General features: G+C 53.9%; 10 protein-coding genes across 10 annotated transcripts; 6 read left to right on the forward strand and 4 right to left on the reverse strand.

The window, feature by feature from the left end:
• Positions 1-334: 334 nt before the first annotated feature.
• Positions 335-1,866, reverse strand: A1O7_07216 (uncharacterized protein; the record flags this gene model as incomplete). Its single annotated transcript, XM_007761216.1, has 7 exons — positions 335-399; positions 476-596; positions 655-973; positions 1,121-1,144; positions 1,201-1,394; positions 1,445-1,680; positions 1,734-1,866. The coding sequence occupies 7 exons, from the start codon at positions 1,864-1,866 to the stop codon at positions 335-337; spliced, it is 1,092 nt and encodes a 363-aa protein (XP_007759406.1).
• A 1,306-nt stretch (positions 1,867-3,172) lies between these two features.
• A1O7_07217 (uncharacterized protein) lies at positions 3,173-4,084 on the reverse strand (the record flags this gene model as incomplete). Its single annotated transcript, XM_007761217.1, has 2 exons — positions 3,173-3,879; positions 4,051-4,084. 2 exons carry the CDS (start codon positions 4,082-4,084, stop codon positions 3,173-3,175), a joined length of 741 nt encoding a protein of 246 aa, XP_007759407.1.
• Positions 4,085-5,208: 1,124 nt separating this feature from the next.
• Positions 5,209-5,612, reverse strand: A1O7_07218 (uncharacterized protein; the record flags this gene model as incomplete). The annotated part of the gene is made up of 2 exons (XM_007761218.1): positions 5,209-5,366; positions 5,429-5,612. The coding sequence occupies 2 exons, from the start codon at positions 5,610-5,612 to the stop codon at positions 5,209-5,211; spliced, it is 342 nt and encodes a 113-aa protein (XP_007759408.1).
• Positions 5,613-7,971: 2,359 nt separating this feature from the next.
• On the forward strand, positions 7,972-9,705 carry A1O7_07219 (ubiquitin thiolesterase; the record flags this gene model as incomplete). Its single annotated transcript, XM_007761219.1, has 1 exon — positions 7,972-9,705. The coding sequence occupies one exon, from the start codon at positions 7,972-7,974 to the stop codon at positions 9,703-9,705; it is 1,734 nt and encodes a 577-aa protein (XP_007759409.1).
• A 666-nt stretch (positions 9,706-10,371) lies between these two features.
• Positions 10,372-11,609, forward strand: A1O7_07220 (fructose-bisphosphate aldolase 1; the record flags this gene model as incomplete). The annotated part of the gene is made up of 4 exons (XM_007761220.1): positions 10,372-10,479; positions 10,535-10,645; positions 10,697-10,999; positions 11,049-11,609. 4 exons carry the CDS (start codon positions 10,372-10,374, stop codon positions 11,607-11,609), a joined length of 1,083 nt encoding a protein of 360 aa, XP_007759410.1.
• A 563-nt stretch (positions 11,610-12,172) lies between these two features.
• Positions 12,173-13,542, forward strand: A1O7_07221 (uncharacterized protein; the record flags this gene model as incomplete). Its single annotated transcript, XM_007761221.1, has 2 exons — positions 12,173-12,238; positions 12,289-13,542. 2 exons carry the CDS (start codon positions 12,173-12,175, stop codon positions 13,540-13,542), a joined length of 1,320 nt encoding a protein of 439 aa, XP_007759411.1.
• A 969-nt stretch (positions 13,543-14,511) lies between these two features.
• On the forward strand, positions 14,512-15,352 carry A1O7_07222 (uncharacterized protein; the record flags this gene model as incomplete). Its single annotated transcript, XM_007761222.1, has 2 exons — positions 14,512-14,860; positions 14,964-15,352. 2 exons carry the CDS (start codon positions 14,512-14,514, stop codon positions 15,350-15,352), a joined length of 738 nt encoding a protein of 245 aa, XP_007759412.1.
• Positions 15,353-16,701: 1,349 nt separating this feature from the next.
• A1O7_07223 (uncharacterized protein) lies at positions 16,702-18,000 on the reverse strand (the record flags this gene model as incomplete). Its single annotated transcript, XM_007761223.1, has 1 exon — positions 16,702-18,000. One exon carries the CDS (start codon positions 17,998-18,000, stop codon positions 16,702-16,704), a length of 1,299 nt encoding a protein of 432 aa, XP_007759413.1.
• A 470-nt stretch (positions 18,001-18,470) lies between these two features.
• A1O7_07224 (uncharacterized protein) lies at positions 18,471-21,182 on the forward strand (the record flags this gene model as incomplete). Its single annotated transcript, XM_007761224.1, has 2 exons — positions 18,471-18,774; positions 18,829-21,182. 2 exons carry the CDS (start codon positions 18,471-18,473, stop codon positions 21,180-21,182), a joined length of 2,658 nt encoding a protein of 885 aa, XP_007759414.1.
• Positions 21,183-22,353: 1,171 nt separating this feature from the next.
• A1O7_07225 (uncharacterized protein) lies at positions 22,354-23,673 on the forward strand (the record flags this gene model as incomplete). Its single annotated transcript, XM_007761225.1, has 1 exon — positions 22,354-23,673. One exon carries the CDS (start codon positions 22,354-22,356, stop codon positions 23,671-23,673), a length of 1,320 nt encoding a protein of 439 aa, XP_007759415.1.
• Between the last annotated feature and the right edge of the window lie 1,085 nt (positions 23,674-24,758).

A 24,758-nucleotide genomic window follows, 5' to 3' on the forward strand; every position in this document is an offset into this window, starting at 1 on the left:
TTCAAAATATGGAAAGGTTGTCACCTGGTTGGCTAGGAAAGATTCCGAGCCTCACACCTTTTGAGTACGGAGGACGAGGTCTCGCAGATCGATAAAAAGAACAGCCATTCGCGTTCTTTTGTCCCTGCCATAATATCCTCTGTATACAACCGGCAGGGTTGCATCTGGGGCTCAGTACCCTTTGCACTAGCTAGAGGTATTATTGGCAGCAATGAGCAGCTGCTTCTCCTTCTTCAGTCCCTGAGCTACCGATAGGTCAATCTTCAAGGTATTGGCCACGATATCCGCCGGCGTCAACGCGAGCCATTGAGTCAGGGAAATATCTTGAACTCTGTCACTCTTGGTAGATCTCGATCCAGACGAGATCGTCAGTTGGGGAGGTGTTTTCGATATAGTGACCTGCAGGGACTTCGTGTCAGCGAAAACAGTGGTAGTAGAACCTAGGGCTAGTACGGTTGGTCCGGGGGGTACACACCGCTGTTGTCCGGGAATACCGCCGTGTCGCCAGGGCCAAAGTCAAAGGTTCGAGCATTGGCATTGCCAATGAAGACTGTGGCTCTGCCTTGTCCTTGGTGAAAGTATAGCCATTCTTCCGCCTATTGAACAGTCAGTCGATCCCGGGATGCTAGTGATACCAGGCATTCTTGAACACACATTCGGATGCCAGTGTAGCTCCCGCAGGCCTCCGGGGTTCAACGTCACGTATGTCGCAGCGATTGTCTTTGAGATCGGGAAGTTGGTCGAGTCGATTTTATAGAAAGTGCCGCCATTGCCGGGAACGGGCTCGGAAGGATGCTGCAAGGTTCGGTAGACGAAGGAGGAGTTGCCGTCGAGCTGAGGATTGATTCCAGAGACCGTCGAGTTTGTTACTGTGCCGTTCAAGATGTACGGATCTGTCGTTGGAAGATTCTTGAAAACGGTTTCGTTCAGCCCGAAATTTTTCGCAATTACCGACTTTGGTGTATGAGCGAGCCTGCAGAACCGTTAGGACGTTGGCATTCCCGACAACAAGCCCAGACGGTGCAATGGCCACCAGCACCATGTGAGACTAGAAGGCCGGCCACATCTAGTAGATGCCAAGCCCTAACTATCCAACTTCCGCAGAGAAACCTCGGCTTACCAGTCGTCAACCATAAACGTCACTCTGGCCATGAGTTAGCCCAACACTCTTGTCGAGTAAATGAATCAATCGCTGCTCACCCCACGGCATTGAAGTCACCATCGTCGAATGTCAGAAGATACTCGTTGTCGTCCTCAAGACCCTGTATTGTATGGGCGACACCCTTGGGAAAGTACCAGATGTCACCAAACCCCAGTTGCTGAAGCTGGTAGTTTCCATCAGCATCGACTGCCGAGATCAGGACGGATCCCGAGTACACGAAACCCCATTCGGCCTGTTGTGGTCAGATTACATCCCGGATAGTGGCTCACATCCATGGCGTACCACTTTATGCCAATGGAGCTCCCGGAGGGCTCCCCTTCTCAAGTGCTGCTGTGCGGCTGCAATGTCCTTACTCTGAGGCAAGTCATTGATGTCCTGAGTCCTAGTCCATCCGCCTAGAAATATCTTGGTTTTCAACAGAGAAAAGGGCCACTTGAAATTCGGAACCGTGCCAGCATCCGTGGACTGTTGCCCGAGACCATCCGGGTTCTTGATGTCGAGCTGTGGATCTGTGCCCCCTGAGTTGACCGTGAGACTAGCGTCTAACGAAAAGATTGGTGTGAACACCAACCAAGAATTGATGCGCCTTTTCCAGTCGCAGGGTCGTATGGATGACCGCTTGAGAAGCTTCTCAGCTGCTGCCGGACCAAGGGAACGGCACCACCAGTAGCGGCGGCGAGCAGGAGGACGAAGGCTGATTTCATCGTGACGGGGTGGCCTTGTGTAAGCAATCTGAACCAAAGTGAATGAAGACAGAGCTTGCACGGGAAACAGAAAGAGTGCACAGCTCATTGCAAGACAGCGTGATGTGGCGCCATTAAGTACTAGACCTAGGGCGTACTGCTGCTCTCCCACCATCAAGTGACAATCAATCATATCGTGCATGACAGCAACCTGCGGAGTAACAACGACCTTCCCATTTAGCAAGACACGTTGCTGTAACTTCTCTGCATGCGGGAAGATGGCTTCGAAACTTGCAGCTTCGATCGGACGACACCATAGGCTGGAGTTGCCGCAGCACCGAACGCCAGAGCGAGGAGAGCGAAGCTTTATTGTCGTGATAGGCAAGATCAATGGCGCGATGCTTGGCCAAGTCTTGGTGCTGAGGTCGACCAGAGACCAAAGGTCCGGAGAACCGGCGGTTTGCAGGGCAAAATAGCATTCTCCTGTCTATTTTGTGATGGTCAACGGTAGAAGGACTTATATCCAACACGTCGACTGGAGCCCTCTGGGTAGATGATCCCACTCGAAAAGGATGGCACACGCGATACAGCATAGTAACACATACTTGTATCAAGAGGTGTGGACGGAATTGTCGCGCTCTGGGGGCGCTTGGGAACAGTCCTCCACCGTAGCGGCTTGCCGACTTCTCCGAAGTCAGCCTCGCCTTGCCCCGTCCGCTGACATCCGCAAGGCTGCCACCTTCGGCAACCTTCAGTATACCTGCAAGACTCGAAATATGATGGTCGGTTTGTACCGCTATGTCCGTTCTCACCGGGTAAGAGCAGTGCTACAACAAGATGTGTTGTATGGGGACGAGGACGAGGATCATTATCAACCACCCACCAGCAGGATAGGCAGGGAAAGGTGGTCGTCGAGCAAAGGCATGAAGAGGAAGCGCCGGAGAAATGTCGCTGTGCGTTAAGCCGATATGATCGCGGATCCCTCGTGAGTTGGCGTGGCTGGCAAATCCGCAGTGCTAGGGTAATTTAGCAACTGGGTACTCTGTACTCAGACATGGAGATGGAGCATATCTTTGGAACGCAAGTCTTCGATTCAGGGCGACTTTTTCTTACTTTTGTGCCCCATAACACTCGAGTGTAAGCTATGCTAATCATAAATGGTGTACAAGAATGGATGTTCAAGCCTATCCTGCTTTAACCGCACACCCATCTCTCAGTCAGTCCCCAAAAGTCCATCCAACCCCAAGCCCCCCGATCCTAACCTCGTCCAGCAAGACACCACAGCTGATATTTACCCAATTCATAACCACATGTCATCCTCGCGAACTCACGCAGTGCCCCGACTCCTTGTTCTAGACCCAATACCTTCAGTTGACCGCGGTGTAGGCTCTTTCTTCTGTTTCTTAGCAGATCCCGAACCCTTGGGTCGACCGGCTTTCTTCTTCTCTGCTGGTTTGGCTTCTCCCTTCTTCTCTTCCTGCTTCTCCTCTTCCTTTTCCTCCTCTTTCTTCTCTTCAGCCTCTTCTTCCTCCTCCTTCTCTTCAGCCTTTTTCTCTTCAGCCTTCTTTGCCGCGGCGCCCTTCTTCCCCTTAGCGGCCGCGGGCTCTTTCTTCGCCGGCTCCTTCTTTTGCTTCTTGGCAGCAGGCTCTTTAGCCTTGACAGTCTTACCCTCGGCGTTCTCTTCCAGGGGTTCGTCTTTCTTCTCTTCAGCCTCGGCTTGCTTGTCTTTTTCTACTTCGTCGTGCTTTCTTTTCTCGCCATTCCTGGTCTCAGCCTCAGTCTCGGTCTCTTTCGGCTCGTCCTTGTCACCAGCGTCATTAGCGCCAGCATTACCGTTGGCCTTCTCCTCGATATTGAGCTCGGAGGCCCTTTTCACGACGTCGTTGCCAGATCGCTCGACGTGGACCGCAGGGTTACTCGGGTCAGCGTTCTTCTTGACCCTGTTGCCGCGCTTGGACGTGATGGCGAGCTCGCCCTCCTTTTTGGTTTCAGCGACAGTGCCGCCGGGTTGACCGCCGCCCCAGTTCCATGTTACTGCAATGACAATCAGTTAGCGCGAATGCGATCAGGGACACGAACACCACAGATATACGCGTTCATCAGGACTGAACCAAGTGGCCCAAAGACGGACGGCGGCATAGCGACGCGTGCGCGCGCCTCGATGAAGTCTCTTGTCATGCTCTGCGGGGTGTATTGAGGACGTACCTTTGTCTCCTTTCTCAGGTTCTTCAGGAGGCATAGTGACGTCAGCGCGTGATCGCTGGTCGAGTGGATGTCAAGCGCCTCCGATGGGAGAGTGCTGAGATGCAGATGCTAGCAATGTGATCGCAAAGCCTTCGCGACCAAGATGATAGGTAAAGCGAGATAGTTTCAGCGGTAGAGGGATGGTAAAGAGAGGGAGAAGTCGAAGAAAGACGTGTTGTCAGGTCAGCTCTGGGAAGACAAGGTAGCACACACGTCGCGATGCGGCCCATCTGCGCCCGTGGCTGGGTTGCTGTGGGTGAGCATTGCGGGCGTGCGGGCTCGGGCCTGGTGGGTTCGTTGGCTTCAACTAGTTAGTTAGGCGATAAGCCCCAGCCTCCCCATACTGGAAACCCATCGCATCAGTGCCCACAGTGATGCCACGCGCGGGAGATGCAGGTTAGAGTTGGTCTGGTTTCAGCAGCTTCCCAGCCAACAGCGTGCCCAAACAAACGCGCGTTGCGCTTTGCTCGTACGAAGCTCCTCCATGAGCCCATGTCCGTTTTCGAGCAGGCGACATCTAGTGGCTTGCTTTAGTGCAGGGCTATCTGAGCTCCCTTCTTGGCCGGGCGCGGTCGATTTTTCGACTTCCTTGATCTGGACGGAGTAGAGAGCAGGTACGAGTAAACGGCCAGGAGACAGACACATTCTCTTCATTGGGACTCAGGAATATGTCGGCAGCAGTATGGTACAGTTTGTTCAACACCCGGATTCATGTCAAGCGGTTCTGGTTATGTACAATGACTTGCTCCCATAACTTAGCACATACTGTGTATCTTTCGAGCGGTAGGATCGGAAAGTGAACAAATTTGGATAGTCAAATTCGAGGCAGGTACCTTCAGTTGGCCACCAAACCGCCAATTAATTGACCGCGTCCCGTCGTGGCAACGTTGTCACGACGATATTCTTGTGAATACTTGCGGGTTCGAACACAGTAATCATGCAGCTTTGAGCAAAGAATGAGTATTTAGGTGCAGTAAGCCGAAGGGACAGGTTCACTTCGTGGTGCATCAGCCGAACGCAAACCGAAGTTGGCAATAAGTATTGGATATTACATTGGCTATCTTTGTAATGGTACAAAAGGCCCTAGCCCTTCACCTCATTAAACACTTTATGGGCTTCCTATGGGTTTGGACCTCCGCGAACAGCGCTGGTGCCATCTTCTGGACCTGGAAGGCCTTCCTCGTCACCGGGCTCGCGATAACCGCCAGCCTTGGCCGCTCCTCGAGTACGCTCGTCGATAATGTTGCTTTCATCGATTGCGTCATTGTCATCGCGAGCTACACGCGACAGTTAATATGAAATAACGTCCGTCGGAGGGTTATACTCATGGGGCACGAACCTAGCTGAGCATCGGAGTCGGCTGTTCTCTCGTCGATGGGATCCTCAACGTTGGTCTCATCGCCCACGACGGGGATATGGCTTTGGCCAGTTCGAGACTTGTAGTCGTTTTGTGTAGTATCCGCGGTGTGTGCGGCTTCAACGCCCTCATCGCCAGGCTGGTATTCGTCGCCTGGTGCAGACATTGTGAATGAGGTATAACGGGTTGATCTTGAGATTGCAATGGAACAACGTTTGCAGAGTAGATGAGCTGTATCGGGAGGAAAGACTCGGGTGTCAGCATACACACCCGATATATATGCTTAATAGACTCGCTGACGAGGTCCCTTTCTTGTCCAACTGAGGCTGCCGCCTCGATTTCGTCACTGCTCTGTCGTCATGATACTCGTATTGAATGCTTCGAAAGGCAGTGAGGGAGGCTGTTTGACACAAGGTCTGAGGTCATCAAAATCCTAATCACAACCGTGCTGATGCTCAGAAGCACAAGATGCGGCGAAGGTGGTGACGAAGAGCGGGGCTGGCACTCTGGGGCATCGGGCCTTAGCCTTTGAAGCAAGCCGGTGCAGTATATCGACGAGGAGCCGGCGTGCACTCGGATCGATCGCTTAGATCAGGTACCATCTCTCAAAGCATGCTGTGGGAGGAAAAGAAAGGGAGAACAGGGGCAAGGCTGAGTGTGGTCACCAATGAAACGTCACAGGAGGACTCAGAACTGAGTCGAAGACGTCAAGATCATCCACTTAACTCTAACTGACAGTCGCTCGATTCGCTTCGGCACCCTTCCGTATTCCGATCAAGCATTCGAACTCCAGATATGCAAGCACTAGGGAACAGGGTATCAAAGTCCTACGCCAGCAATGAATCGATGTGAGGCCCCAGTCCCGGAGGTGTAATCCGTGGCATGTTTGGCCCAAGGATTGTGTAATGAAAGATCGTTAGAGCTACAGTACTGTGACATCCCGGCACGACGCGTTGTGCCCCATAGATACGACAATGGCTCCCATCGACTTGCTGCTGTATGAAAGGTGGTATCAAAGAGCTGGAATCCTCGACCAAGGGATTTCTGGATACATTCTGCTTCGGGAGGGGGTGGGAGGAGAGGTTCACTTTTGGAATGATTTCATAGCATTGTGGTCACGGAATGCCAAGTGAGACTAGCCTGTCGGAACACTGCATCCGATCTCCGGCGACCACACACCTACACAGTACGAGGTACGAGGTACCACAAACTCGAGCATTCTCACTATCGCCTCCCACATGTTTGTCCCTTATGGTGGTGTGGTATTCTGTCACGATACATTAAGTTCAATCCTGCGCTCGTCAGGTCCTCTAAGATTTTGATGTCCTTGCCCGTATCCATCTTCAACTCACCCTCCTGGCGTCGCCTCCAGGCCTGTCTATGACAATTCTGCCCTCCTTACTATCACGATACGAAAGTTGTCAGTCAACTCTCCAGCGATCAGTCGCATAATTCCATGGACGTAGCGTTATCCGCTGGTTGTCCCGAGAAGAGTAGCATCCTCCAATAGGACGAAGCATGATGGGCATGTCTAAGCCCATCACGACGCCATCTTAGAGCCTTCATGAGATGATTCCTTTTTTTCTCCCGTATGATCTCTGCCTTGGGCTGGAAGGTTTCGCATCCTCTGCACCACATCGACTTTCCATATATTGAGTGCAGGCATTGACCTCCAGCCCATCACCCAGGAGCGCAGCTCAGTTACGACGCTGACAGGGGTTGCCGTCGCCAGAAACGTATGAAGTTACATACCTTGGTTGGTATGCGGCTTGGGCGTTTTTGAGATTGCGAACGACAGACTTCACAGCCAGGTCATCGTGCTGATCGTCTGGAGCGAGCTCCGTCAGCCTAATCAAACTCGCCGTGTGGGCAAGCAGAGAAGTCTAGTGCATTGAGGCAAAAACAAGCAGGCTCGCAATTTCCAGCTGGACCAGGAGACGTCGGCGGGTGACCTAGGGATCCAACCCGCCAGAAGCGATATCAGGCCCCGAGGCGCTTGATCGTGCAGAAGGTGCTCCGTACTCGTACCTAGGTACTCAAGCCACCTCGAAGGCGACGAATTGCCCGAACTTGACTGGCTTGTCGTAACCAACTCACGGGCATAAACTCCGGAGACATTAAGGCCAGCAGTTCTGTCAAGTGCCCACGCATGGAAACATGCTGCCACTAAGGTAGGTAGTTGAGAACTATGTAATAATTACTCAGGCGGTGCTGACTTGGGAGTGGTTGCCCCACGTGCGGAACGTTGCCGGCAGACCGGACGAGCTCGTGCCGACGCTTCGGAAGAAAGCTTCTGTCCCCATGCGGCCTCTTGTTCTCCAGGTTTGCCATGGTAGTTAGGCAGTATCGTTAATCTTACCCCGGATTTACCCTCTTCCATTCGAACTCAGTGGCGCCTCTCCCACCACGAGTGTTTCGACGACGAGCCTAAGCCGATCGGAGAGGGCTGCTTATACTCAAATGTCGTAACCGCTCAACCCGCGTGTCCGCCATGGGTTTGACCTCGATATCGCAATACAATCCGAATGCCTGACAAGCCCACGACCGTGGTCGCCTATGCGGCTGGTGCATCGCTAGCCGCCATTGCCGCCTTCTACGTGTTTGGGCCGACATTTTTCATAGATGGCGAGAACTCATACAACACCAACGATGGCCGGAAACGAACAATCATTGGCCTCTCGAACCCGGCAAACGACTGCTTTATGAACTCTGTCCTCCAGGCTTTGGCCGGCTTGGGTGACCTCAGACTCTATCTGATCAAGGAGCTGCATAAGAAACAGCTCGACGGGCCTGAGATATACGATTCCGTTCCGCCGGTGCTGCGCAAGGGCGAAAAAGCTGAGAAGATCGTTGGTCTGCAAAAGGGACCCGTCACAAAGGCGCTGAAGGATATGCTGGACGCCCTGAACGAGAGACCCATATACAAGAAGACAATCAGCGCACGGCCTCTTATAGAGGCGCTGGAAAGAGCCTTCAATACGCGGATTAGCCGGAATCAACAAGACGCGCAGGAGTTTCTACAAATCGTCCTGGAACGGCTTTGCGACGAGTATCATGCCGCGCAACGAGCACGCCTCAGATCGGAGAATCCAGATCACACCGACGAAACAGACATAGCCGACTCAAAGCCGTCAACCGCAACTCGTGCATTGACTGAGGTCACCGTGGGAACGAGCGAAGGTTTTCCTTTCGAGGGACGGATCGAGTCTCAAATACAATGCCAACGTTGCGGCTTCAGAACAAAGCCCACTGCAACAACATTTGTATCTCTGACACTGAACGTTCCACAGAAAAGCTCAACTTCTCTAGACAACTGTTTTGATATTTTATTGAAGAGTGAAGAGATTGACGATTTCAAATGCGACAAATGCCGGCTCCAGCATGCCTTAGACTGGAAGAATAACAAACTTACGTCTGCAAAGACTGAAAAGGATCGGGAAGAATTAGAAAATGAGATTTCCTTGGTGGAACAGGCGATCCGAGACGACCCTGAAAAGGCGCCTGAGGGTGTAACACTGCCTGAGTCAAGCCTTGCACCAAAGAGCAAGATCAAAAAATCAACCCGGATCACCGTGTTTCCGAAAGTGATCGCCATCCATCTCTCGCGCTCAGTTTTCGATCCGGGGAACTACTCCACCAAAAACATGGCAAAGGTGTCGTACACGCAACGACTCCGCCTTGGAGGACTGCTCAACGAGCACTGGTACAAGCTGCTGGGGGTTGTATGTCACAAGGGCAGCCATCACAGCGGACATTACGAGTCATTCCGACGGAACCACCTGTATGCACCATATGCTACTCCGGATCCATTCAGCGCATATGCAGCCGCAAGCCGCTACCCCAGCTCTGTCCCTTCAGTGACGCCTAGTCCGACCATAAAGGCCGCCCAAAATGGTGGTCTTGACGGATGCAGTGCGCCTGCCGATGGACAATCAAGCATATCACTGTCATCCGCCTCATTATCGACCGGAAATAGCAGGCCAACCTCCAACGGGGTGGATGCTATGGGACCGCCTGCGGAAGACGGGCCGGCTATGACACCGGTACAGAGAATTGACACCCAGCTGTCAAAGCAAATAAGGACGACAGATCCGGTGCCGGGCAAATTCAGGCGGCGGAAGAAATCCAATGACAGGTGGTGGCGCATCTCAGACGACAAAATCAAGGAGGCGAGGCTGTCAGATGTGCTCTCAATGCAACGTGAGGTCTATCTGCTGTTTTATGAGCTCGAGCGGCCAGGCGATGACACTGGCGCTTGACACCATTGCATTCGAATTGGCTGCCTGTTCGCCATTGCGTCGAGCTACGCAGAGAGTTGTCCGTGTGGCGGATTCAACATGGCTCTCAATTTTGTCCCAGGCTACATCTCAGGTTGGCCGGGGACTGCGTTATAGCGTAGATACGGAAATGAGGACTGAGTTCGGCTTGAGTCCATGACTCTCGTCCTTCAAATGCCGGTCAAGGGAATCTTCCCGCACACTCGGAGTCACCCCTTTCCCTCTGGGGCAGAGGGGCACATATCCCGAAAGTTCCCGTGGGAAACACAGTGAATGGTAGGTGAAGCATGGACGAGTAGAGCGACCACAAGGGAAGAACCGGAGCCTCTATATGTGGAGATTGGTGGGAGCAGCGACGTGGGAAGTTCTTTCCAACACGAACGCTTGGCCGGTGATTTCATTTCCCTTTTGCTACCCCTCACACCCACTCATCCATCCAAAAGCTCCGTATCGGCGAGCGAGTTCATTTTTCTCAACCATCTGAGATTCTTTTCTTTCCAAACTATCCCTGACTTGCGGCATACTCGTACACCACTGAGTTTTACGTTCTCGCCCTTATTCATAGCTTGAACCTTTCAGAAAGCATCCTCACACCGTATTTATCACCCCTCAACCTGCTTCCGATAGCCCCACTCAACAATCATCAACATGGGTGTTAAGGACATCTTGTCACGCAAGGAGGGCGTCATCGTTGGTGACGACGTGCTCAACCTCTTCAAGTACGCTCAAGAGCACAACTTCGCCATTCCTGCCATTGTAAGTCTGGTGGCCCTTGCTCAACCGCACCCGACTCTGACCAGAGATTGTCCAGAACGTGACCTCATCTTCGACTGTCGTTGCAGCCCTGGAAGCTGCTCGCGACGCCAATGCGCCTATCATTCTACAGGCCTCTCAGGGAGGTGCTGCTTACTTTGCTGGCAAGGTATGTCCGCGAGATCTCCGTGTGAAAGCACCACAGCTGAAGCAAGTTCAGGGCGTCAAGAACGACAAGCAGCAAGCGTCTATTGCCGGTGCGGTTGCTGCAGCTCACTATATCCGTTGTGTAGCGCCTGCCTACGGCATCCCCGTCGTTCTGCACACCGACCACTGCGCGAAGAAGCTCCTCCCTTGGCTCGATGGTATGATGGACGCGGATGAAGCCTACTTCAAAGAGCACGGCGAGCCTCTGTTCTCCTCACACATGATTGACTTGTCTGAAGAGGCTGTCGACTGGAACATTGAGACAACTGCCAAATACCTGAAGCGGGCCGCTCCCATGAAGCAATGGCTCGAAATGGTAAGCACATTGTGACTGAGAAGCTGTGCGGGGACTTATACTTTGGCAGGAAATCGGGATCACTGGTGGCGAGGAAGATGGTGTCAACAACGAGGACGTCGACAACAACTCTCTGTACACCCAGCCCGAAGATATCCACCTCATCTACACCACCTTGAAAAAGATCTCTCCCTATTTCTCCATCGCAGCTGGTTTCGGCAACGTTCATGGCGTGTACAAGCCTGGCAACGTCCGTCTCCACCCGGAATTGCTCGACAAGCACCAGAAGTACGTCAAGGAGAAGGAGTCAACTAAGAGCGACAAACCCGTCTTCCTGGTCTTCCACGGTGGCTCCGGCTCGAGCAAAAAGGAATACACGGACGCCATCGGCTTCGGCGTGGTCAAGGTCAACCTCGACACTGACCTGCAATATGCCTACCTGACCGGTATCCGCGACTATGTTCTCAACAAGAAGGACTACCTGATGAAGCCAGTCGGCAACCCTGAAGGTGAAGACAAGCCCAACAAGAAGTACTTCGATCCACGTGTGTGGGTCCGTGAGGGCGAGAAGACAATGAGTGCCCGCGTGGCCGAGGGACTGAAGGACTTCAACACCGCGAACCAGCTGTAAACGTCCAGCATGAGGATATGCACCTGAAGCTCTTTTGTGCGGTTTTTGGAGAGATGAGCTTTTGTGGTCTCACAGGTGGCTCGTCCCGTCGAGAACAGCACTTTATAAGACAAGAAAAGCCACAGTGTGCTTGATAATCACACCTACATAGCTACCAAGCAATGTGAAAACAATCCAACTGAAGTCTCAAAGACTCTTGCCCCGCTTCGGGCTTAGCGACTCTGCTGGGTAGGCAATAGCCGTCGGGAGATAAAAAGCTCAGCCACTTCATCTGTGGCGTTTTCGAGTGGCTCGTACGATTCGGAACTCAACAACAATACGTCACCGGGATTGCGGCGAGATGTTGCGTGGGTGTTGAGAGCAGATGAACAAATACACCCGTCAACAATTGTGCCACCCTCACCCGCTCGTTCCTATACAAATTCACCCTTCGCTCGCTTAATTCTGAAGATCTCGCCTACCGATTCTTTCTTTTTTTCCGTCTTCAGTCCTGCACCCTTTCGACGGCCCACCTCTACCTCACTTTTACCTACGCTACCCCGCTACCATCATACTCCAAAAACATGCCTGAAGTCGAAGGTGGAGCGGTGCCGTCTCAGAGCAAGGGTTCATGGTCGTCCTTTTTGAAGGTAAGTCGAGAAATGAAATCCGTGCAGCATACACTGACAGGCGTGCGTAGTCGATTGCCTCTTTCAATGGCGACCTGTCTTCGCTGACCGCCCCGGCTTTCATCCTTTCTACACAGTCACTCGTCGAGTTCTCCGCCTACTGGGCTGAGAACCAATCGCTGTTCGTAGCACCTGCCCTAGAGAAGCATCCTGCAAGGCGCGCACTGCTGGTGCTTCAGTGGCTGCTGAACACTCTTAAGCAACAGTACAGTTCGCGGTCCGAGAAGCTCGGCTCAGAGAAGAAACCGCTGAATCCATTCCTGGGCGAACTGTTTCTGGGCAAATGGGACGATGACTTCGGCCAGACAACCCTGGTCTCGGAGCAAGTCAGCCATCACCCTCCTGTCACGGCCTATTGCATCACCAATGAGAAGCATCGGATCCGACTCCAGGGCTACAACGCGCAGAAGGCTAGTTTTAGTAGAACTATCCACGTCAAGCAGATCGGACATGCCTTCCTGACTTTACATCCTCCTGGCAGCGACCAGGCCGAAACCTACCTCATCAGCCTCCCTGCCTTACATATCGAAAGTCTGATCTATGGCGCGCCTTTTGTCGAGCTGGGCAAATTCATCCATATCATCTCCAGCACGGGCTACGTGGCCAAAATTGATTTTACTGGCAAGGGTTGGCTGTCCGGGACAAAGAATAGCTTCACAGCGGCACTATGGAAGGAAGGTGAGGGGTCGGAGAAGAACCCCTTGTATACTGCGGCCGGCCAATGGTCAGACTCATTCACGATCAAAGAGGGCGACGCGAAGCGAGGTAAGGAGGTTCTTACGTTCAAGCCTTCGGACATCAAACTTTCCAGGCTCAATGTCGCGCCCATCGAAGAGCAAGATGTGGTGGAAAGCCGGAGAGCCTGGTCAAAGGTAGCACAGAGCATTGAGAAGGGCGACATGGATGCCGTCGCACATTACAAATCACGGATAGAGAATGCTCAACGGTCGTTGCGCAAGAAGGAGCAGGAAGAGAAGCGTGAATGGGACAGAGTATTCTTCTCACAAGCAGACCCGAACGACAGGCTCGAGCAGGTGTTCAACAGCCTGGTCAAGGTTGCAGGGAGTTTCGGCATCAATAGCTGGGAAGGTGTCGCTCCGGATAAAACAGCTGGCATCTGGAGGTACGATGAACAAAAGGCTGCAAAGGCACGCAAGCCTTTCCATCCCAAGGAAGGTTTGTTGGCTCTGGGTGAGAACACAGACGGTTCTTCAGCGCCGGTGAGCAGGGTTCCAACACACCAAGAAGCGGGACCAGCGACCTGAGGGTAGCTTCACTGCAGGACGTGGCTCGTAGCCGGTATCGGTGCAGCAAACGACACACACAGCCAGCAAGATAATCTTTGTATTAGTAGCCTCTCATGAGCAGCGAGTGAAATTCTCATCAGTAACGAGAAACGAGTGCTTTTCTTTTCGCCGGACTCAAATCAGACCGGTGGTTGAATACTCCGTAGATCTCGGCTGACTGATTGTCAGTGTCAAATCACCCAGCGTCGTATCAGGCCATCCAGGCTCGGAGTTCAAGCATCAATTTATGCAAAGGTCTACATGGATTACCACTAAGTGTTGCTCAGAAAGTCTGTGGGCCTCTCGATGCCGCACGAAAAGATGGCTTTATGCCAGTGTGGATTGGTAATCGAAGGCATGTCTCAACGCCCAAACAGTCCCCAGACGTCGCATCTTTACTCCGTATCTCCATCTCGACGTTACCCTTACTCGGTGACCCACTCTACCCCAGTCGCTTGGGTTGAGCTCTGCTGGATCCGAGCCGCCCAATACCTCTGCCCGGAGAAGACAGACAGCTGTCATTGCTGACCTAACTCGCTGCCACACCCAAAGAAGCTTCCCAACCCGGTCTTGGCAAGGATAGGCCCCGACATACCACGTACCACTACCGTAAATACGAGGCGTTCCGCGCTGCTGCACGCCCAGGTAACTGTCGAGGAGGGAAAACAATCCGTATCTATGAGGAGAACACACCTCGTGGGGGATGTTATTGGGTTGACCCTCCCCCATGTTCGTCCAAGCACCTGCAAGCATGCAAAGCGAGGTATAAGAACCCTTGGGGGAAGCCTCTCCACTACCACGACTCCACGACCACGGAGTGTTGGACCAACACACACCTTTCCATCACCGGGGTACTCGTACCGACAATTTCAAACCTGTCAGAGGCAGCACCTTCGACTCGATCCTTCACCACCGGCCACGAAGTCTAACCGCCGCGGATCCAACACCATGTCGTCACCCCCGTACAACGCCTTGACGCTCTACACGGCCGGCACGCCAAATGGATTAAAACCAGCCCTGGTCCTCGAAGAACTGGATCTCAAGTACGACGTCAAGCCCATCAACATCATGAACAACGACCAGAAACAGGACTGGTTCCTGGCGATCAACCCGAACGGACGCATCCCGGCGCTCAAGGACGGCGATTTACGCGTCTTTGAGAGCGGGGCCATCATGCTATACTTGACGGATATGTATGACCGGGACAAAAAATTCACGTACGAGTACGGTACGGCGCTGTACTACGAGATGATGAGCTGGTTGATGTTCCAGATGGGCGGGATCGGGCCGATGCAAGGTTAGCCACCACGCCACGCCACTCTTTCTTTCGAGCTCGTCCTGCCGAGTGGGGCGTCGCGTTGCAATTACTGTATATCTATCTGCTGACGAGACGTGGACAGGCCAAGCGAACCACTTCCGCGCCTTCGCTCCCGTGTATTCGGCCTACGGGATCAAACGGTACCTCGACGAAACGAAGCGTCTGTACGGCGTGCTGGAAATCCGTCTGTCCAAGGCCGACTGGCTCGCTGGGGACAAGTACACCGTGGCGGATATGGCGAATTACTCGTGGGTGCGTGCGGGACCGCCGTTCTTGGATATCGATATCGCCGAGTTTCCGGGCGTCGAGAGGTGGCTGAAGCGCATCGAGGAGAGACCGGCTGTGCAGAGGGCGAGGAAGGTTCCTGATACGGGTCGGAGTGAGGAGGAGATGATTAAGATGGTGCAGGGCGCCAAGGAGAGGGTCGACTCCTTGAAGGGCACGGGTAAGGACGAGCCTTCGAAGATATAGGGGGTGGTGCATCAATTGTTGCGGGAAGAGAGACCATAGCTTCTTCTAGGCGAAGTCATGGTTACAGTGCAGGTGGCTTGTCATTTTGCGGAAGCCGCGAGCCACTTCGACTTCACTTCACTTTCACCTCGACTGACAGCCGCCTTGAAACAGCAGTCTTGCGGGTGACAGGCTAGCGTTGCTGCCGCGCAGCTCACAGACGCTCAAGCGGGCAAGGAAAGTGACATTGGAAGTATTTGCAAGTTGTTTGAAAGAGTGAGGTGTGTAAGAGTTGCTGAATAACTGCTACGTCTTGGACCTGCCGTTTCTGCCTCACATCTCCCAACTCTAGACTACGAATGATACATATTCAGAACGAAAGGTTTGGCACGGATTTGTTTTCTCCATTTTCAAACGCCGTGTCTTGAGTCATCCTTGTATGCGCCTATGAGACTTTTTCCTCATCCTCTACCCTCTTCTGTTCCCATCGGCCTAACTATGCTGCGAATGCTCTGACATCCCACCTCGAACCACCACCACCACCACCACACAGAAGGACTGCGTCAGATAGTCCGAGCTGGCAAGCAACTGAGTAGGGCTCAAGATCGCGCCATACGTGTTAAGGCGGCGAAGTTTGTGCGGCAGACTAGGACTGGGATTGGCACTAGCCTTGTATCGGTGGTATATGGAGAGCGGAATGTCGAAAAAGGAGAAGGAAAGCGATACGAATGCCGTGGGCATTGTACTTCGTTGTGGTCATGGGAAGAAATTGCTTGATCTTCAACATCACGACGTTGTGACCAGATTTCTGACATCTCCCTCACCTCCGTGAAATCTCTTTTCGGGGTTTTTCTTCAACACTGCATGTCATGCATAGTTGCACTTCTTCGTGGTTTCTCTTTGGATGGGTTTGCTTCGTCCACTCGTTTCACCGTCTAGTCGCAACTTCGCGACTTCACGACTTCGTTGCAACTGTGTGGCGAGAACCCTATCCAGCTCGGTATACTCACATACTCTGTCTCCACTCGTTAATGAACAGGCCACATGGATCAGCGCGGCAGCCATTGTGTAGTGCACTGCCGACTGCCAAGCGGGCAGGGTCCTGATACACATCTGTCTGCGCCTTTACAGGCCCTGTGCAGGTTCTTATATGCTTTTCCCTATAACAGTATTGCAATGTTCTGCGCTCGAAGCAGGGAGTATTGCTTGTTTGACCGGCGGTTGGTCGCTGGTGCTGGTGATATGCCTCTTTTCAGTGGCTTGATCAAAAGGGCAGGGACCAAACAAGAATCCCCAGCTCGGGGGGCCCTTAGCGGCTTCCCTATGAGCAAGACCATTCTTCACCAAGTGTGTTTTGCTTCGACCCTCGCTCACACTAATGCCTGCAATGCAGGGGCTGTTGCAAACCCAGACGACCGGAATTCTTTCTTAACAAGCATCTCTTGTCGCGCCAATTGCAGTCTCTCGGCCGTATCAGTCTCTTCCTCGTGAGGCCGCAAGAAGTCCGGATACGTCCTTTCTGCGAACTGGAGGAATTCCCGGGCTTCATGGTCATGACCTTGGGCTAGAGATAGTTCGGCGGCATCAAGGACGGACCCCAACAATATCTTCCGCACCACCTTGTTTGGGCTTTTCTGCCACTTAGCGAGTTCGTCGACAAAGGAAGAATTTCTCAGCTTCTGATACAATCCCTTTGCTGAGGGAGAGTCTGGATGATAGATCTGGAGAATGGCAGGGTCGAAGGGGGAAATTTCGATCGGGAGGCCAGATTTTAACAACAAGTTGTAGAGTAGAGCAGGGACGCGTTTTCGGCTCAATTTGTTTTGTAACAGGATTGCTCCGGCCACCTGACGCCAGGAGTGCTGAAGTGGTTCGGGAGCGGGTTTCCCTCTCGACAAGGCAGACTTCAAACGGTATTCATAGGCTTGTGTGTAGAGTTGAGCTGCCTCTTGCAGCCGACTCCGGCGAGCGGTTTCCTTGATCATGAGAGACACAAGACGGTCCTCCGCTCGAAGATAAGCCATGGCATCTAGAGCAGATCCGTCGCCAGGGACGGAGGTGAAGTTGTTGAAAGAACATTCGTATAGAACATGCAGCCACTGCCACACTTCCCGTTCGTAGCCATCAATATACATGACAGACACGAGGGGTTCCATGTACTTCGAGTTGAGCAGGAGGTCTTCTTTTTCCGGAGCCGACATAGCATTGAACCACCGAGCCAGTCTCGGGGCCAACCCTTCGTCGTTGTTTGGTAGACTGCCTCGTTTCTCGCGGCCTTGAAGATATTGTAGGGCGCATGACTGCACGAGGTACGAATCAAGAGCCTTATTCAGCAGGGCGTTGTCAAAGGTCTTCACTGCTGTCGCAGCCAGGCCGCGGGTTTGGAGAAATGTAAGAGACTGTTGCTTGAAGAGAGGATGACCAAGAATGGTATCCAGATGAGAGTGGGTGGAATGGGTCACCCTTTGTGCGGGATCAGGGATTGACTCGGAGGCATGGTGAGCGTCGTGGCCGGCTTTGGGAGAAGGATGCTTCTCATCTAGACGTCGTTGGAAGGCGGATTCGAGGACATTGAGGAGCTGCTTCGACTCGCGGGGCGACTGAGGCGATATTGGAGAATGGATCGAGGCCAGCAGCTTACGGATGTAGAGGGACGAGCTGAGCCTCATCTTGAAGCCAGTCAACCAGAAAGCATTGTAGGATGCTATAGGGTGTCACAGTACATCATTAACACCTGCTGTGTCGGAGCTCGATCAAGTGGTGTGTGAGTGGTACGCGAATGTGTGGGGAGGGCTGGCCCAGGAACAGGCGCCACTGTCGCACCTTCGGGCTGCGCGCCAGCGGGAAGCTTGACGAGGAACCTTCCCCCAGAATTCTGAGGCTAGAAACTTGTTGCAGCCCTTTGAATGTGTCTTCTCATACATTCATGTCAACATTGGGATCACTGTGCTTTCACTTCCACCTCACCACTTGTACTTGCCTCTCCCGGTGACAGCTCTTCTCGTAGGAGCCAGCTGCTCTGCTAGAAGCTGCGACTTCCACTAATATCACGTCATTGTCACCCTCTGTTCACCCTTCGCTCAACCGAGCCTGCACCTCCCTGCCTCTCCACCACCGCATCACACCCAGCCCTACACCAATGGCCGAAGTCCAAAGCCGCACAGGCGGCTCTAGAGGTCGCGGCGGCTTCAGAGGTGGTCGAGGTGGATTTCGTGGCACAAGAACCACATCCAGAAGTCAGCACAAACCAGACTCCGAACAGGAGAACACGCCTCCCGCACCGCTCGAAGATCAGGGTGAAGTCGGTGAATTGCTCAGAAAATATGGCGACAGAGTTCCTCTGCTCAAAGAAATCTGTCCTGGTTGGAGTGACCAGGACCTGGTCTACGCCTTGAACGAAACTGACGGCGACGTGGAAAACGCGTTCGACCGCATCTCAAGTGGTAGAGAAGAGCCCCATACTCATTCTAACGTTCTTGCTGACCATTGATGTGCAGGTTCGATCTCACAATGGGGTGAGGTCAAGAAGAAACATGTAAAGGCCAAAGAAGCCACTCCCGCGTCAACCGAAACGACTGCCCGAAGCCGTGGTCGTGGTGGTTTCGAAGGTCGAGGCAGAGGTCGTGGTGCAGAGCGCGGCGCTAGAGGCGGCCGTGGTGCAAGGTCAGGATCTGCTGCGCACACCAATGGTACCAAGTCAACTGGCGATGGTTGGGATACTCCTGCTACCACTACCGTGGAGGCTACCGGAGGTTGGGATACGGCCACCACTGATCCTGCTCCGACCAATGGCGACACTCCAGCACATGCTTCAGACGACTGGGCAAACGAGCCTGGCAAAGATTCATTGTCCTCTCTTCAGACCGAAGAACCCAAACCCGCTTCAAGTGCTGCGCCATCTGCGGTCAAGCCTGGTGGATGGGCCGGATTGTTCGCTAAGCCTACCCCGGCACCAGCTCCCAAGAAGGTTGTCGCACCACCTCCTCCGGCTACCCAACCCGAAGAATCCCTCCTCGAAGCAGAGCCCGAGCCCACGATCGAAGTCCCGGCTGTGGAGACGCCTGAGCCGGCTCTGCCGCCTCCAATAGAAGCAGTCGAGATCAACGAGGATGGACCGAGTGAGCTCCCCTCTGCGCCACATTCGGAAACAGGACAAGAGCTTACCCCTTCGAAAGATGAACTCACAGAGCACAACTTGGAGAAACTCCCAGACACCTCTCACCCTCCCGAGTCCGCCACTCAAGCCAGTACTGTTGCAAGCACCCTAGATCCCCTTGCGATGGCGGATACAAAGATCACTCCCCGTATTCCCCTGTCAGGCTATCACGCAACCGCGCTGAAGGCTACCGGAGGGACAAGCCGATCTGCGAGCTTTACAAGGAAGGTCATGGAACAGCAAGAGGCGGTGGTTATGCCCGGGAATCACGCGATCGAGAAGGCGGCAGTACAATTTGGCAAACTGGGATTGGGCGCGGACGATGTGGATGTGGACGAAGACAGAGAAGATCCAGAGACTCGAACTCAGCTTCCCGATGACTCGCCTGCCGCTCCACGCGCTTCGCTTCCGCCAGCCTTGCCTGAAGCACAGCAGTCGCCCGCCGCAGCTCAGAGTCAACCCTTGGCTGAAGCACCGTCAACTGCCCAGCGACAAGCAGCTGGTCTTCCCCCGGCTCCTCAACAAGCGCCTGAACCATCCCCTCAGTCTTCTTCTGCATATGCGGATCAATACCGCTATGGGCAAGGCCAGAAGCCGTACGACCCGTTCGGACAACAGCAACCGCAGACAAATCAAGCGCCAACCACGCAGGAACCCTTCTCCAATCAAGTCCCTAGCCAGCCATCTACTGCCACCACCCTACCAGACTATGCGGCATACTACGGTCGTGAGGCTTACAACTACTACGGTTACGGCCACGGTCAAGATGCCCAACGCAGCGGCAGTGCTTTTGGCTCCTCGGCTCCTGATAATCAAGCTCATTACGCGACGTCACGCCCCCAGCAGCACGGGCTGGGTCAGCAGGAAACACAAGGAAGTGGCAATAACACTCCTGCACCGGGCTTGCCCGCACAGCACACCCAGCAACAGGCTGGTCATGTGCAACAGAACCAAGGTCACGGATATCCTGCATACGGTTACCCGAATGCGTACAATCAACAGTATCCCCAGTACGCTGGAAACTACATGGGCAATATGAATCACCGCTACGGAGCAAATCGACCAATGTTTGACGATGTACGTCGTCAGGACAGCGACTACTACAGCAGTCAGCAGCAGTACAACTATGGTCAAAATCACTACGGCAATACGTACAAGTCGAACATGTACGGTCAGCCTCAGCAAGGTTACTCCTACGAACATGGTTCATCTCCAGCAAACGTCGGCACATTCGGTCGAGAGGCAGGCTATGGCCGAGCCGGGTCTGCTCAACCTTCGGAGGCTCAGCAAGGTACGGCTGCCAGTGCCGGCTTCGGAGGCATGCCTGATCCCTTCGGCCGATCTTCATCTGGGTTTGGACAGCCACAGGGTCTAGGACAACAACATGGTGCGCACGCCGAAGATCCTGCAAAAGGATCAGGACCAAGCCCTTCGATGCAAGGTGGGCGTCCTGGATCTGCGGTCAACAGTGGTTTCCCAACTCAACAGGGTGTCTTGCCTCCGCCATCACAGCACTCTGCGCAACAAGCATTTGGTGGCTATCCCCAGTATGGTGGTAATGTTGCCACTAGTCACCAAAACACCCATCAGAACACCGCATACGGCAGCTATGGTTCGAACAATGCCTTTGGCGGCTACGGCGGCTACAGCGGTGCTCGAGGAGGATGGAATGGCAGCTACGGCTCTGGCCATTAGTTGTACTGGCGCGATGAACCTAGTGTGGATCATAGCTGCATCGATCTCTCCTCTGTTTCTTCTCATGGCGGAAAAGGGCAGGGACAGATTGTCGAAACTGTTATTTGCGCGGACAATCATGCAACTTTGCCGCGGGGGATGAGGCTTTTTGATCTCTCGTTGCCGAGTCTCTTTTTCCGATAATGCAAACTGTACTTGTACACAACAGAGAGGTTGAGGATGTGGAAAGGGTGCCTAGGCGAACTCCAGTTCCACGAAGCTGTCATTATGGATAGGGAAAGGGCAAAAGTGATAGGTCATAGCACTACTACCGGGAGTGGAGACGACAATGGCAGCACAACCTCATCGACGCAGGGCGTATTTGATGGTGATCAGCGGAAACCTCGTGGAACGAAACACCTCTCGATCTCGCTGGACTTGTAATCTTGTACTTAGTATGTGACGCTGATGCTCCGAGTTCTCTTCGTGCCTCGGTCATGTGATCGGCTAAACCCGGAACATCTCTGAAGGCGCAGCTGAGCGGGTGATCAATGCTATTTCACCGCTGTCCATGCCCCTCTCTTTGCTATGCGCGCAGGGAGGTTCCACTGCGTAAAGTCTCGTTGTAGCCTATCCTCGCGCGCGACGAAATTCCGGCTGAGGCTTGTTGTCCGCTGACAAACGGTGCCCGGGCTCAACGCGCTGTGCTGAGTGACGCATTAATTAGGCGGTGATGGTGCACCTCGCTGAGCTGGAACCTGACTGGGACGGCACGAGCAACCTCGAATTTCGCCGACCAGTTCCTTGATTTGTCCTGCCCCGTGGCTCCGGCGGGAACCTTTGGCCGGCCACGCGTCGTATCCGCGACTGGGGTTCCGCCTCCCAAGACTCTAGGCGACCGGAATTGACGAGGTCCCTGTTGATCATGGCCAGGTAAGCAAGCAGGTTCGTGACACAGTACACATTTCATTGATCGAAATTAGCCTGGCGGAGGCATCCGCTGGCAGCACGAATAACGGCCGGACGTATCTGTGGCTTAGAGCGCAGGTAGGTGAGCGAGTTACGGTGACACCGTGCATGTCACCCACATGTCCACATCTCTATATCATTGTATCGGTCCTGGGAAGTTAGTGCTGGCCAACAACCACAAATCCAACCACAGCCATCATTCCACATTACATCTGTCAACAAGATGACCACCTCGAGCAAACCTCGCCTAGTCGTCATAGGCTCGGGATGGGCGGGCTTCTACCTCGCCGAGAACATCGACTTGAACGCATACTCCGTTACGGTGATCTCCCCGCGTCGCACATCGGCATATACACCCCTCCTAGCCTCAGCAGCAGTCGGCCTCTTCAACTTCTACTTGGCTGAGGAGCCCGTGCGCAGCAAATCCCGATGCGCGCTCCGCTTCATCAAAGCCAACGTCCTGGACATCAACTTTCCAACCAAGACATGTCGATGCGCCCCGGCCTTTGACGAAGATCCGCAGCTCGCGCAGGACGAGTTCGACGTCGACTACGATTATCTGGTTATCGCGCCCGGATGCCAGCCCAACACCTTCGGCACGCCCGGCGTGGCCGAGCACGCCATCTTCATCAAGAACGTCTCGGACGCCATGAAGGTGCGCAAGACCATGTTCGACCTCCTGGAAAAGGCGTCCCTGCCCAACGTTTCGGCGGCACGCGCCAAGGAACTTCTTCACATCGCCATCGTGGGCGGCGGGCCCACGGGCATCGAATTGACCGCCGAGCTCGATGACCTTTGCCAGGACGAGCTGCGTCACATCTACCCGCAGGTCGCCGAGCATGTGAGCATCTCCATTTACGACGTGGCCCCGCACATCCTCTCGGCGTACGACAACAAACTGCACGAGTACGCGACCTCGCAGCTGCAGAAGCGCCACATCGACATCGCGCCCAACACGCGCATCGAAAAGGTCGACGGCCAAGCGCTCTACATCAAGGACAAGGGACGCGTGCCCTACGGCATGCTCATCTGGGCGACAGGTAACAAGAACGTCGCCCTCCTTGAGAGAATCGACGTCAAGCTCTCGGAAAAGGGCCTCAAGCGGATCCTGACGGACGATCGCCTCCGCGTGTTCAATCCCGGGAAGGAAGGCGGCGTTCACGACGGCGTTTTCGCCCTGGGGGATGCCGCGGACATCGAGGGCGCCTCGCTCCCCACGACGGCCGAGGTCGCGGTGCAGAAGGCCGAATATCTGGTGCGGAATTTCAACGAGCTGGCCAAATCTTCTGATGGTGCTGGTACTGTCTCGGCCTTCACCCAACCGTTCAAATACTCTCAGAAACAGCTGGTGAGTTATATCGGGGCCCACGACGGGGTCATCGCAGGCAAGGGACCCAACAGTGAAGGGTGGACCGGGCGGAGTGCGTGGCTGGCCTGGCGGAGCGGAAGTCTCATGTGGAACCGCAACTGGAGGTCGAGGGTCATGATTGCGTTGACGTGGATTCTCAATCGGGTCTTTGGCAAGGAAATCGCGAGGATGTAGGTGTAGAGGACTGAGACAGTGAACGGGACTGAGGGACGATGGATCTGAACTTGGGCCGTTGTCAAGTCCGGGTTCAGATTACTGCCCTTGGGGGATCAACAACACGGAGCCTTTGATTCAGTTATCATGGGAAGCGCAAGTTGAGCTACACATGACAGGAGTGGATGTGCACGAGGCCAATACGCCCGAAATGACTCCAACATCAACAGCCAGCCCTCTCACTAGATATTGTTAAATACAACATTGTACTAAGTATGTACCTTGATCGTCCTCTCCTGACTGGTGCGAGGCATCGGGCGAAGAGTCTAACACAATAACTCTACACCACGGGTGACTTGACTGCTCCGAGACCACGGATCCTTGTCCTTGCCCATGGCCCTTTTCCCTCCCTGTCGACGTCGTCCTCGTCCTCACCTTCGTGGAGATAGGCACACCACACCATAATGGCACACCATCGCGTCGTCACATCCTGCCCTACCTGACAGCAGGTACAGTGGCGCCAGCCCTTTATTTTGTTGAATTGATGCTGTACACCATCTTTGATCCGCCCAAGTCTTTCCCAGACCATGCGGATGCGCGCAGAAATAAGATATAATTAGCGACGTATGTTGTGTCGTGGCATGTAGCGAGCTTGCGATGGACAGCCTTTCGCTCTTGATCATCGATGCCAGCCACGGAAAAGCAATTCCCCGGAATGCGGCCACTGGTGAGAATGGAGATGATCTACCTGATGGAGTATCTTGATCGTCTTCGACGAGGCCGCGGTCGCATCGAGCTTCTGTACCGCGGCATGCCGCGTCTGGTACCCATTCATGTCCACTTACGTAGTTCAGTATGGACGGGAAGTGCATTCTATGTACTTGAAGCAAGCGCAAGCGCAAGCGCAAGGAAGCTCCCATTCACGGTCCAGTCCAATCACTCCGTACGCAGCGCAGAAAAATGAAACTTGAGCTCTAGCTTGGCCTGGTGGTCCTACAGTAGAGTACATACAGTCGCAGTAGGGGGTACAATATCAGCGCCGAGAATTGACCACCAGCCAGCCCGCTGTATCCCGGAGGCAGTCGCCTCCCACGTGTTGTCCTCCC

Source organism: Cladophialophora yegresii (genome assembly GCF_000585515.1).
Source record: "Cladophialophora yegresii CBS 114405 chromosome Unknown aczIN-supercont1.5, whole genome shotgun sequence".
Lineage (NCBI taxonomy): Eukaryota > Fungi > Ascomycota > Eurotiomycetes > Chaetothyriales > Herpotrichiellaceae > Cladophialophora > Cladophialophora yegresii.